The sequence below is a fragment of the Oncorhynchus gorbuscha genome, linkage group LG26 (assembly GCF_021184085.1).
Source record: "Oncorhynchus gorbuscha isolate QuinsamMale2020 ecotype Even-year linkage group LG26, OgorEven_v1.0, whole genome shotgun sequence".
Classification (NCBI taxonomy): Eukaryota; Metazoa; Chordata; class Actinopteri; order Salmoniformes; family Salmonidae; genus Oncorhynchus; species Oncorhynchus gorbuscha.
The window spans coordinates 41,540,213-41,553,746 of record NC_060198.1 but is presented as its reverse complement, the minus strand read 5'-3'; the positions used below and the strand labels follow the sequence as shown (position 1 = coordinate 41,553,746).

Sequence of the window (13,534 nt, the reverse complement as noted above, 5' to 3'; positions counted from 1 at the left end):
GTGTGTGTGTGTGTGTGTGTGTGTGTGTGTGTGTGTGTGTGTGTGTGTGTGTATGTGTGTGTGTGTGTGTGTGTGTATATATATATGTATGTATATATATATTTATATGTGTATGTATTTGTATGAATATATATATATATATATATATAGTTTTTTTCTCTTTTTTTTTCGATGTACCAGTGAATATCACTTATTATAAATGAGATCATTAACTATCAGTGGAATATTAACTAACTCTTGGAATATCCAGGGCCTATACTCTTCACATTTTGGTTATAAAACAACAAATCCTGAATTGATTAAAAACATCAAGAAACAGGACATCATAATCCTACTGAAAACATGGTGTCTTGAGATATTATATTCAGTGTCCTCAGGCTATAGAGAAAGTTTACTACCATCAATCAAACATTAAATGTTCAACGGGCCGAGACTCAGGTGGAATCATCATTTGGCATAAGCAGGACTTAGCACTGAATGAAATGAAAAAAAGGTACCACTCACATTTGGCTAAAAACTTAACAAAAGGTACAATCTATTGTGACAATGATGTATACATATGTGCAGCTCTCCTTCAGATTAATCATATTATGATGATCAGTTTTTGACAATCTCCAGACAGAAATCATTACATTTCAGGCGCAGGGTAAAGTGCTTCTTTGTGGAGATTTCAATGCAAGAACAGGTTCTGAGCCTGACTACACTGATGCGGGAGGTAACCACCACATATTTGGACACCCCTCCTTGTACAGTAGCCCTATTATAAATAATAGAAACAGTCCTGACCAAATACTGAACAAAAATGGAAAAGAGTTAGTACATCTCTGTCGAGCCTTAGGCCTGTACATGCTTAATGGTAGAATCAGAGGGACTCTTTAGGTCAGTTTACTTACTGCTCAGCTCTTGGGACAAGTTAGTCGATTATGCCATCACTGACATTGACCCTCCTCCATTAGTGCATTCACTGTCAGACCACAGACACCATTGTCAGATCATAGTCAGATCAACGTGTTTCTGAAGAAATTAACCGGCAATATTCATTCAAAAAAACAGCCCAATAAACTTTACAACATAAACCAATCGTACAGATGGGCCCCAAACAGTGCAGAGACATTCATTGAAACATTGAACTCAAATGAAATGATGAACTCTATACAGTTTTCAATAACTCACAGTACCAAAACAATAAAGATGGTGTCAATTCAGCTACCCAAAACATCAACTGCATATTCCAAAAAGCAGCATCGAAAGCAAATTTGAGAAAACCAAAGCAATGCAACATCAGAAGCAAAAATCTAAATGTTTCTGACAAATGGTTTGATAATGAATGTAAAACAATTAGAAAACACCTGAGACAAATGTCAAACAAAAAAACATAAGCAGCAAAACAACCCAGAGCTACGATATGAATACTGTGAAACTCTGAAACACTAGAAACAAACACTGAAATGCAAGAAATTGAATTATACCAACAAGACACTTGATGAAATTGAAAACGCAATTGACCAAAATCAGTTCTGGGACATGTGGAACAATTTAAGCACAACAAAGCCACAAGAATTAGTCATACAAGATGTAGGAATTTGGAAAACTTATTTTGATAATCTATACAAAAACATCCCACAAAACGACTTACAACAGAACCAATTAGAAATTAAAGAAAAATTGAATCAGTCATCCTTGAATCAGTCATTAAAAACAACCAAAATCCATTAGATGACCCAATAACCCAACAAGAACTAAATGAAAAGCTAAAATCTATTAAATCAAAAAGGCTTGTGGTCTAGACAACATCAGAAATGAAATGCTGAAAAACAGCACACCTGAGTTGCAAAATGCTGTGCTTAAATTGTTCAACATGGTTTTAACTTCTGGCTGCTTCCTGATGTCTGGAACCAGGGGCTCATCTCCCTATCCACAAAAGTGAGACAAATCAGACCCCAATAATTACAGGGGAATTTGCGTCAACAGTAACTGGGAAAGATTTTCTGTAGCATTTTGAATTCAGAATTCAAACCTTTCTTCAAGAAAAAATGTAATAAATAAATGTCAAATTGGCTTTCTTCCTAAACACATGACCATATATGGCTTTCAAGACCATCACACTACTGACCATATACACCACACACTAATTACACATCTCAATTAATAAACACCATCCACACTACAACCAATATAAACACCTCACACTACACCATGTATATATGCAATTAATAAACACCATCGCACTACTGACCATATATACACCTTACACACACTTTAATAAACACCATCACACTACTGCCATATATACACCTTACACACACTAATTAATAAACACCATCTCACTGCTGACCACCACACTACTGACATCGCACTACTGACCATACACCTTTACACACACTAATTAATAAACACCACGCACTACTGACCATATATACACCTTACACACACTAACCCATCGACCTTCTAATTAATAAACACCATCACACTACTGACCATATATACACCTTGGACCATACACACTAATTAATAAACACCATCACACTACTGACCATATATACACCTTACACACACTAATTAATAAACACCATCACACTACTGACCATATACACCTTACACACTAATTAATAAACACCATCACTACTGACCATATATACACCTACACACACTAATTAATAAACACCATCGCACTACTGACCATATATACACCTTACACACACTAATTAATAAACACCACTACTGACCATACACCTTACACACTAATTAATAAACACCACCGCACTACTGACCATATATACACCTTTACACTAATTAATAAACACCATCCACTATATATATACACACTAATTAATAAACACCACTAATTATATAAACACCATACACTACTGACCATATATACACCTTACACACTAATTAATAAACACCATCACACTACTGACCATATATACACCTTACACACACTAATTAATAAACACCATCGCACTACTGACCATATATACACCTTACACACTAATTAATAAACACCACCACACTACTACCATGCCACCACACTACTGACCATATATACTATAATAAACACCATAAACACTACTGACCATATATACACCTTACAAACACTAATTAATAAACACCATCACACTACTGACCATATATACACCTTACACACACTAATTAATAAACACCACCTCACTACTGACCATATATACACCTTACACACACTAATTAATAAACACCATCGCACTACTGACCATATATACACCTTACACACACTAATTAATAAACACCATCGCACTACTGACCATATATACACCTTACACACACTAATTAATAAACACCATCACACTACTGACCATATATACACCTTACACACACTAATTAATAAACACCACCACACTACTGTATATATACACCTTACACACACTAATTAATAAAACACGTCCACCAAAAAAAAAAGAGGGCAAAATCTTTGCTTGCTTTATTGACTTTAAAAAGCATTTGATTCGATTTGGCACGAAGGGCTATTCTACAAAATTCTACAAAGTGGGCTTGGTGGTAAGGTGTATGACTTAATAAAATGTATGTACACAGAAAACAAGTGTGCAATAAAAATCAAAAACCAAAGAACATAATTTTTTTCACAATGTCGAGGTGTGAGACAAGGCTGCAATTTGAGTCCAAATCTTTTCAACATTTATATCAATGAATTAGCAGACATGTTGGACCAATCTCCAGCCCCAGGACTCACACTATTTGACACAGAGGTGAAATACCTGCTATATGCTGATGACTTGGTACTTCTATCACCAACCAAAGAAGGTCTTCAACAAAACATTAATATTCTGGAGCAATATTGCCATAATTGGGCCCTGGCAGTAAATTTCAAAAACTAAAATCATGATTTTCCAAAAAAAAAACAAGATGTCAGAAACACAAATGTAAATTCACCCTGAACAATACCTTAATTGAAAACACAAAAAAATGACACCTACCTTGGTCTGACCATATCTGCATCGGGAAACTTTAATATGCAGTGAATGCACTCAAGGAAAAAGCCCGCAGAGCAATGTATGCAATAAAAATGAAATTATTCAAAATCAACATCCCAATTAAAATTTGGAATAAAATATTTGACAGTGTAATCCTCCCAATAGCACTTTATGGAAGTGAGGTTTGGGGGCCACTCAATAAAATGGATTTTTAAAATGTGGGACAAACATCCAATTGAAGCCCTACATGCAGAATTCTGTCGGAAAATCCTACAAGTCCAGAGAAATACACCAACTAATGCATGTAGGGCAGAATTGGGCCGTTTTCCAGTAATAATGAAGATACAGAAAAGATCATTAAAATTTTGGCTACATCTAAATTCAAGTCCAAATTCGAGTCTGCAATTTAAAGCACTTCAAGCCCAAGAGCTGAGCCCAGAAACGAGTCCTCTCAGTCAGCTGGTGTTGGACCTCACCAACCAAGCAGACACCAGCACTGCTTCAAAAGAAAGAATTCCAATAAGCAAAATCATGAACCAATCAAAGGAATCATATTTACAATACTGGAAAACGAAACAAAATCCCAAAGCCGACTAAATTGCTATCTGACCCTAAACAGAGAATATGAATTGGCTGATTATCTCTACTCAGTCAGAGATACGAAGCAGAGACAGATCCTTACCAAGTACAGGCTGAGTGACCACCGATTGGCAATAGAAACCGGCAGACATAAAAAGACATGGCTACCCAAAGAGGAGCGTGTATGTGGTCACTGCATGACAGGGGAGGTAGAGACAGAGATGCACTTTCTCCTTTACTGTGAGAAATATTCCTCACAAAGAGATTCATTATTCACAGAAATGACTACATATATTCCAAATTTTTACAAATTGAACCCAGAGGAAAACTAAGAATACTCATGGGCGAAGGAGCAATGGCTCCTCTTGCAGCCAAATATGTATTTCCTGCCATAGCCTGAGGGATACTGAATAATAACATCTGCATAGTAAACAGTAACTTACTTATTATTACTATTATTGTAATTACTAATGTTTATCATTCCAAATATGGTGATAACAGTATTATAGTGATAACAGTTTAGTGATGGTAGTAGTAGTCGTAGTAATGATGATTGTAGTTGTAGTATTGATATAAAGAAGAAGATGACCGTTATTTAGTTATAAGTTAGTTATAGTTTCATTTTCCATAATTAGATTTTATATTTATTACATTTCTACTATTGACTGTTACCATTTTATTGTTATTATTTTTGTATTTAATTTTGTATTATTATTTACTACCATTTTATATTATTATTTGCTATCATTTATCATTTTGTTACAATGTATATTGTATACATTGTTGCTTTGGCAATATTGACACAATGTTTTTCATGCCAATAAAGCAGCTTGAATTTGAATTTGAAGTTGAGCACTAGAGAGCACTAGAGAGAGAGCACTAGAGAGAGAGAGCACTAGAGAGAGAGCACTAGAGAGAGAGAGCACTAGAGAGAGAGAGCACTAGAGAGAGAGAGCACTAAAGAGAGAGAGCACTAGAGATAGAGCACTAGAGAGAGCACTAGAGAGAGAGAGAGAGCACTAAAGAGAGAGAGCACTAGAGAGAGAGCACTAGAGAGAGCACTAGAGAGAGAGAGCACTAGAGAGAGAGAGCACTAGAGAGAGAGAGAGCACTAGAGAGAGAGAGAGAGCACGAGAGAGAGAGAGCACTAGAGAGAGAGAGCACTAGAGATAGAGCACTAGAGAGCACTAGAGAGAGAGAGCACTAGAGAGAGCACTAAAGAGAGAGAGCACTAGAGAGAGAGCACTAGAGAGAGCACTAGAGAGAGAGAGAGCACTAGAGAGAGAGCACTAGAGAGAGAGAGCACTAGAGAGAGAGAGCACTAGAGAGAGAGAGAGAGAGCACGAGAGAGAGAGAGCACTAGAGAGAGAGAGAGAGCACGAGAGAGAGAGAGAGCACTAGAGAGAGAGCACTGGAGAGAGCAATAGAGAGGGAGCACTAGAGAGAGCACTAGAGAGAGAGCACTAGAGGAGAGAGCACTAGAGAGAGAGAGCACTAGAGAGAGAGAGAGAGAGCACTAGAGAGAGAGAGAGCACTAGACAGAGAGAGCACTAGAGAGAGAAAGAGAGAGCACTAGACAGAGAGAGCACTAGAGAGAGAAAGAGAGAGCACTAGCGAGAGAGCACAAGAGAGAGAGCACTAGAGAGAGAGAGAGAGCACTAGAGAGAGCACTAGAGAGAGCACTAGAGAGAGAGCACTAGAGAGAGAGAGAGCACTAGAGAGAGAGAGCACTAGAGAGAGAGAGAGCACTAGAGAGAGAGAGAGAGAGAGCACTAGAGAGAGAGAGCACTAAAGAGAGAGAGAGAGCACTAGAGAGAGAGCACTAGAGAGAGAGCACTAGAGAGAGAGCACTAGAGAGAGAGAGCACTAGAGAGAGAAAGAGAGCACTAGAGAGAGAGAGAGAGAGCACTAAAGAGAGAGAGCACTAGAGAGAGAGCACTAGAGATAGAGCACTAGAGAGAGCACTAGAGAGAGAGAGAGCACCAGAGAGAAGGAGCACGAGAGAGAAAGAGAGCACGAGAGAGAGACACTAGAGAGAGAGGGAGCACGAGAGAGACACTAGAGAGAGAGGGCACGAGAGAGAGAGAGATCACTAGAGAGAGAGAGAGCACTAGAGAGAGAGAGCACTAGAGAGAGAGAAAGAGAGAGCACTAGCGAGAGAGCACTAGAGAGAGAGAGCACGAGAGAGAGAGCACGAGAGAGAGAGAGCACGAGAGAGAGCACTAGAGAGAGAGAGCACTAAAGAGAGGGGCACTAGAGAGATAGAAAGAGAGCACTAGCGAGAGAGCACTAGAGAGAGAGAGCATGAGAGAGAGAGCACGAGAGAGAGAGCACTAGAGAGAGAGAGCACTAAAGAGAGAGGGCACTAGAGAGAGAAGGCACTAGAGAGAGAGAGAGACAGCACTAGAGAGAGAGAGAGAGAGAGCACTTGAGAGAGAGCACTAGAGAGAGAGAGAGAGCACTAGAGAGCACTAGAGAGAGAGAGAGAGGTAGAGAGCACTAGAGAGAGAGCACTAGAGAGAGAGAGAACACTAGAGAGAGAGAGAGCACTAGAGAGAGAGAGAGAGCACTAGAGAGAGAGAGCACTAAAGAGAGAGAGAGAGAGAGCACTAGAGAGAGAGCACTAGAGAGAGCACTAGAGAGAGAGCACTAGAGAGAGCACTAGAGAGACAGCACTAGAGAGAGAGAGAGCACTAGAGAGAGAGAGCACTAGAGAGAGAGCACTAGAGAGAGAGAGAGAGAGCACGAGAGAGAGAGAGCACTAGAGAGAGAGCACTGGAGAGAGCACTAGAGAGAGAGCACTAGAGAGAGAGAGAGCACTAGAGAGATTCCAAGAACACAGGATGAGATGTTACTATCCTTTGTGCAAGCACTTCCAAGAGTTAATGAACAGTGAGCGTGGTGAAATTTGGGGAGCGCATCGTCAGTAGTGTACCTTTGGTTCCTAGGGTGTTTCGGCCTTTCACACTATACACCCTCCTCAAAGGCGGCCAGCGACAGGGTGATCAATCCTACGCTTGCGTCCCATTCCCAATTAGTCATAGGAGTTGCCTTGTTGTTGATAGCAAACATCCCATGGGACTATGCATGGCAGGGGCGTCCTCCTCCCTGAGTCAATCATTGTTGACCGCATACCTCCTGGCCCTCTCACTTCGGGGCCCAGCTGGGGTCTTTCCTCTTCATCCAGAGCCACTGACTGCTGCCTTCTGCCGCCTCTGATACAGCTTTGATTGCCGAACGCTGGCTCTGGCCCTTAATTCCCAGGTCTCTAAGCAGTCTGGTTGTAGATGTTGCCACAAAACCTCTGCAGCCCACCTCCACTGGTCGGACTTCTGTGTTCCAGCCATGATGCCGTGCTTCGGCAGCTAGATCAGCATAGCGCAGATGTTTTCGCTCATAAGCCTCATCTACTGAGTTTTCCCAGGGTACTGTGAGCTCAATGATGAAGACCTTATTGAGTGAACGGGACCAGAGCACCATGTCAGGTCTTAGGGTGGTGGTTGCGATCTCCGGAGGAAACACAAGTTGCCGGCCAATGTCAGCTAGCATTTTCCAGTCGCGGGCCAAGCGCAGCTGGTCTCGCTCTAATGGTGTAGAGCCGCTCTTCGGTGGTTTAGCCCCTTCGCGGACAAAGTTTGTCCGTAAGGAGTGTGATGCTGCTGTGGGTGGTAGGGAGTTGGTGGCAGCTCGCTTGTCCTCCAGGGCGGACGCAAGGTTTTTAAGGACTTGGTTGTGACGCCAAGTGTAGCGTCCTTGGGCGAGGCTTGTTTTACAGCCTGTGAGAATGTGCCTGAGGTTGGCTGGCATGGAACAGAGGGCACAGTCCGGATCTTCACCATACCATTGGTGAAGATTAACTGGTGTTGGAAGGACGTCATATGTTGCTCTGATGGAAAAGCTCAACCGCCTCGCTTCCATGGCCCACAGATCCTTCCAGCTGATCTTCCTCTTCTCCACACTGTCCCATCGAGTCCACTGTCCCTGTTTGGCAAGAGACTGCCTTGGCCCACCTTGCAGCCTCCTCCTGATGGCGTACTTCCTGCACTACCATCTTCCGCCGCTCTGGTGCAGTGGCCTTACTCCAAGCAGCACGGCTAGTTAGCCCAAGGCCTCCTCTCCTTGCTGAACATGACCCACAATGTCAGCATGTCTGAGGGCTGCTGTTGCCTCCTGGACTGCTTTTCCTGGCCTCCATTTGCGCCCAGTTGCCAAGGTCGGCGCGTTGTTGCTCACCACTGGGTCTCGAGATTCATTCAGTGTCATTTGGAGCCTGGTTTTTGCACACTTGAATTCCTCTGTTAGACTGGTGAGGGGCAGCTTGAGGACACCATCTCCATAGAGGCCTATGGTGGTAAGGCATCGTGGAACTCCAAGCCACTTCTTTAAGTAGCCTGTGACTCCTCTTTCCATCTTCTCCACTGTTGAGATTGGAACCTCATACAGTGCTAAGGGCCACAACACCCGGGGTAGGAGTCCAAACTGCAGACACCAGGCCTTTAACTTTCCAGGTAGCTGGGTGTTGTCGATGGACTGTAGGCTACTACTGATGTCTTTGCGCAGCTGTTGCACCTGGTCTTTGTCCTTCAGGCTTGCATCATACCACCTTCCAAGGCTTTTTACCGGCTGCTCAGACACTGTTGGGATTTGGTCATCTCCGATGAAGAATTTCAGGTCAGAGAGTACTCCCTTCACAATCGAGATGCTGCGTGACTTGGATGGTTTAATCTTCATACGGGCCCAGCTGATGTTCTCCTCAAGTTTTCTGAGCAGTCTCCTGGTGCATGGGACAGTGGTGGTCAATGTTGTAATGTCGTCCATGTAGGCTCTGAGTGGAGGGAGGCGGAAACCAGAGTCGACTCGCTGTCCACCAGCAACCCATTTTGAGGATCTGATGATAACCTCCATTGCCATTGTGAATGCCAACGGAGAAATGGTACATCCCGCCATTATACCTACATTCAGGCACTGCCATGAGGTGGTGAACTCTGAGGTGGTGAAGCAGAACTGCAGATCCTGGAAGTACGACTTCACCAGGTTTGTGATGGTGTCCGGTATGTGGAAAAATCTGAAGGCAGACCACAGGAGTTCATGGGGCACAGAGCCAAATGCATTGGCGAGGTCGAGGAAGACTACATGGAGGTCCCTTTTCTCCACCTTGGCCATTTGGATCTGATGCCAGATCATGCTGGAATGTTCCAAGCAGCCAGAGAACCCTGATATTCCTGCCTTCTGTACAGATGCATCGACGTACGTATTCCTTTGTAGGTACTCAGCCATCCTCTGGGCAATGACCCTAAAGAAGATTTTCCCTCGACATTCAGTAAGGAGATTGGGCGGAATTGGCTGATGTTCACTGCATCCTTCTCCTTAGGGATCAGGACCCCGCCTGCCCTACGCCACACTTTGGGTATTGAGAGAGCACTAGACAGAGAGAGCACTAGAGAGGGAGCACTGGAGAGGGAGCACTAGAGAGAGTGCACTAGAGAGGGAGCACTAGAGAGGGAGCACTAGAGAGGGAGCACTAGAGAGGGGAGCACTAGAGAGAGAGCACTAGAGAGGAGCACTAGAGAGGGAGCACTAGAGAGGAGCACTAGAGAGAGTGCACTAGAGAGGGAGCACTAGAGAGGGAGCACTAGAGGGAGCACTAGAGAGAGTGCACTAGAGAGGGAGCACTAGAGAGAGTGCACTAGAGAGGAGCACTAGAGAGAGTGCACTAGAGAGGGAGCACTAGAGAGAATGCACTAGAGAGGGCACTAGAGAGAGTGCACTAGAGAGGGAGCACTAGAGAGGGAGCACTAGAGAGGGAGCACTAGAGAGAGTGCACTAGAGAGGGAGCACTAGAGTGGGAGCACTGAGAGAGTGCACTAGAGAGGAGCACTAGAGAGAGTGCACTAGAGAGGAGCACTAGAGGGGAGCACTAGAGAGAGTGCACTAGAGAGGAGCACTAGAGAGGGAGCACTAGAGAGAGTGCACTAGAGAGAGTGCACTAGAGAGGAGCACTAGAGAGGATCACTAGAGAGAGTGCACTAGAGAGAGTGCACTAGAGAGGGAGCACTAGAGAGGAGCACTAGAGAGAGTGCACTAGAGAGAGTGCACTAGAGAGGAGCACTAGAGAGGAGCACTAGAGAGAGTGCACTAGAGAGAGTGCACTAGAGAGGAATACTAGAGAGGGAGCACTAGAGAGGAGCACTAGAGAGAGTGCACTAGAGAGGGAGCACTAGAGAGGAGCACTAGAGAGGGAGCACTAGAGAGAGTGCACTAGAGAGGGAGCACTAGAGGGAGCACTAGAGAGGGAGCACTAGAGAGAGTGCACTAGAGAGTGCACTAGAGAGGAGGCACTAGAGAGGGAGCACTAGAGAGGGAGCACTAGAGAGAGTGCACTAGAGAGGGAGCACTAGAGAGGGAGCACTAGAGAGGGAGCACTAGAGAGAGTGCACTAGAGAGGGAGCACTAGAGAGGGAGCACTAGAGAGGGAGCACTAGAGAGAGAGAGGAGATACACTCTTAGTGGGTTCCAAAAGGGTTCTTCGGCTGTCGCCATAGGATAACCCTTTTTGGATGCAGGTAGAACTAATTTGGGTTCCATCTAGAACCCTATGTGAAAAGGGTTCTACATGGAACCAAAAAGGGTTCTTCTAAAGGTTATCCTATGGAGAGAGATGAAGCACCCTTGTTGGTTCTAGCACCTTTGTTTCTAAAACAGTAGAAAATAAGAGTTAGCTGGTGTGTCACAGTACAACAACAAGGTCACTGTCATCCTGCTGTCTTTTCCCACACTGCACTGTGGCTCAGCCATGTGACCAGAGGACACACACTGGGTACAGATTAGCAATGATGCCACTTCTGCAGGTAATGCAGAACAACACAAACACACACACACACACACACAATGGAAGTTCACTGCTTTAAAACACAAACTGTACTCTCTCCTAATAATGATATGGAGAGCTGCCAATATGACCATGGGACAAAAGGCAGGGACTGAACACAAATGAGGGCATCATTTAAAATGATCAGCTATGATGGCAAGGCTGACTGGAATACACACACACAGGTTTGCTCATTTATATTTGATGATGCTTTCTGAGATAGTAGTTTTGAATTATTCAACAAACTTAATTGGAGCAGCATTCCACTAATGCAGGAGTGAGGGCCATGTTGATATCTGGATGAACCTCTCTACTGAGGGACAGCACCAGAATGGAATGTGCATGCTTTCAGAACGGCCATATCAATCAGAACTTCAGGTATGCCAAAAAGCATAACAATAGAAATAAATTAGGACATTTCACCCCAATCCCAAACCAATGCCTCACGTCTGAAGGGAACCCACAACAGAGTTCCCTCCACTGTCATGTTGCTGATGAAACCCACAGGGTTACTTTTAAAATGGATTGTTTCTTTCCCAACTTAGGGAAAGAAAGTGTGTGTGTGTGTGTGTGTGTGTGTGTGTGTGTGTGTGTGTGTGTGTGTGTGTGTGTGTGTGTGTGTGTGTGTGTGTGTGTGTGTGTGTGTGTGTGTGTGTGTGTGTGTGTGTGTGTGTGTGTGTGTGTGTGTGTGTGTGTGTGCGTGCCTGTGTGTACCTTGCTGCTGTGCTCAGCCATTGTATGGTAGTTGAGTCCGGCCTTGGACCTGAACTGTTTGTGGCACTCCTGGCACTTCAGGGCATCCTGGAGCTGCAGGGTTAAAGGACAAAGGTCACACAGTCATTCCTATTCATCAGAGCCTCTTGGATCCAATGACAGTAAAGAACCTATGAAAAGAGAGTTGTTCCCCCAGCGTGAGCTAGTGATACAGAACTATTTCACCCAGAATGGTCTTTGTCAGGTAATCATCAAGACCAAAAAGTGGAAAGTAGCCGTTTTCATGAAGACACACGTATGGATGAATCTGTAAGAATCTGTAAGAGGAAGATGTTTTACAGTGACTGACCCCTGTGCTGATGTGGGGATTCCACCCTCCTTAATGGCATTGCAGTCACTTTTACAGTCTCATAGCCCACCAGGCCAGGCTTCATAAAGAACAGGCTCCCAGCTTACTGCCACACAGCAATCTCAGTGTGTGTCTGAATAGTCCAGGCTACCTCTCCTTGTGTCCTTTCCTGATTGCTTTGAGCTAGCCTGGGTTTTCAGATTGGTACAGTTAAACGAGTGGAGGCTACTTCAGAGTATTGAGACTCAGCCACAGTCATTCCTCCAGCCCTTCAATCATTACTTTGCATTCGAATGGCTCCCCAGACCTTTCCCGATACACTCTGAGGACAGTTTATTAGGAACAACCATCTCGTACCGGTCGGACCCCGAACAGCTGAAATCTTCAGCGTATGGAAATGTTGCTCAATTGGTATCAAGGAGCCAAACGTGTGCCATGAAAGGCTACCAGGCAGGATGGGCCATGGACTCATGCTGCTTAAGCCAAAACCGAACTCTGAATTCAGCATGACGCCACAGGAAGTAGGATTCGCCAGACCAGACAATGTTGTTCCACCCCTCAGTTGTCCAGTGTTGGTGATCACGTGCCCACTGGAGCTGCTTCTTGTTTTTAGCTGATAGGAGCAGAACCCGGTGTGGTCGTCTGCTGCAATAGTCCATGCGTGACAAGGGTCGACGTACTTTCTGAGATGTCGTTTTGCACACCACTGTTGACCTGCGCTGCTACAGTATTTTCCTGTTTGTGGCCTGCCTGTTAGCTTGCACGATTCTTGCCGTTCTCCTTCGACCTCTCATCAACAAACCACGTGACTCACTGTCTGTAGGAGCTAACCATTTTCATGAACAGGGTGGTGTACCTAATAAACGGTCCACCGAGTGTATATTGTTCTTGTACACAGCATTCTATACTGTACAGTAATATTTAGATGTTGGTATAAATATGTAGGGCAACTGACACTGATCAGAATGTGTTCAGAACAATTGTTTGAGCGAGTTAGAATCAAGAACAGATGTGGAACAGTACCCAAGTATAATATTATACAGAACATGTGAAATA

General features: G+C 43.9%; 1 protein-coding gene across 1 annotated transcript in view; it reads right to left on the bottom strand.

Annotated features, from left to right (window-relative positions):
* Positions 1 to 11,661: 11,661 nt before the first annotated feature.
* Positions 11,662 to 13,534, bottom strand: part of LOC124015387 (zinc finger protein 512B-like) — a 2,783-nt gene continuing 910 nt past the window's right edge. The window contains exons 3-4 of the mRNA XM_046330551.1: positions 12,116 to 12,222; positions 11,662 to 11,728 (exon numbers count right to left, since the gene is read on the bottom strand). Of these exons, the coding sequence (XP_046186507.1) occupies positions 11,662 to 11,728; positions 12,116 to 12,222 (174 nt within the window). The remainder of the gene's footprint in view (positions 11,729 to 12,115; positions 12,223 to 13,534) is intronic.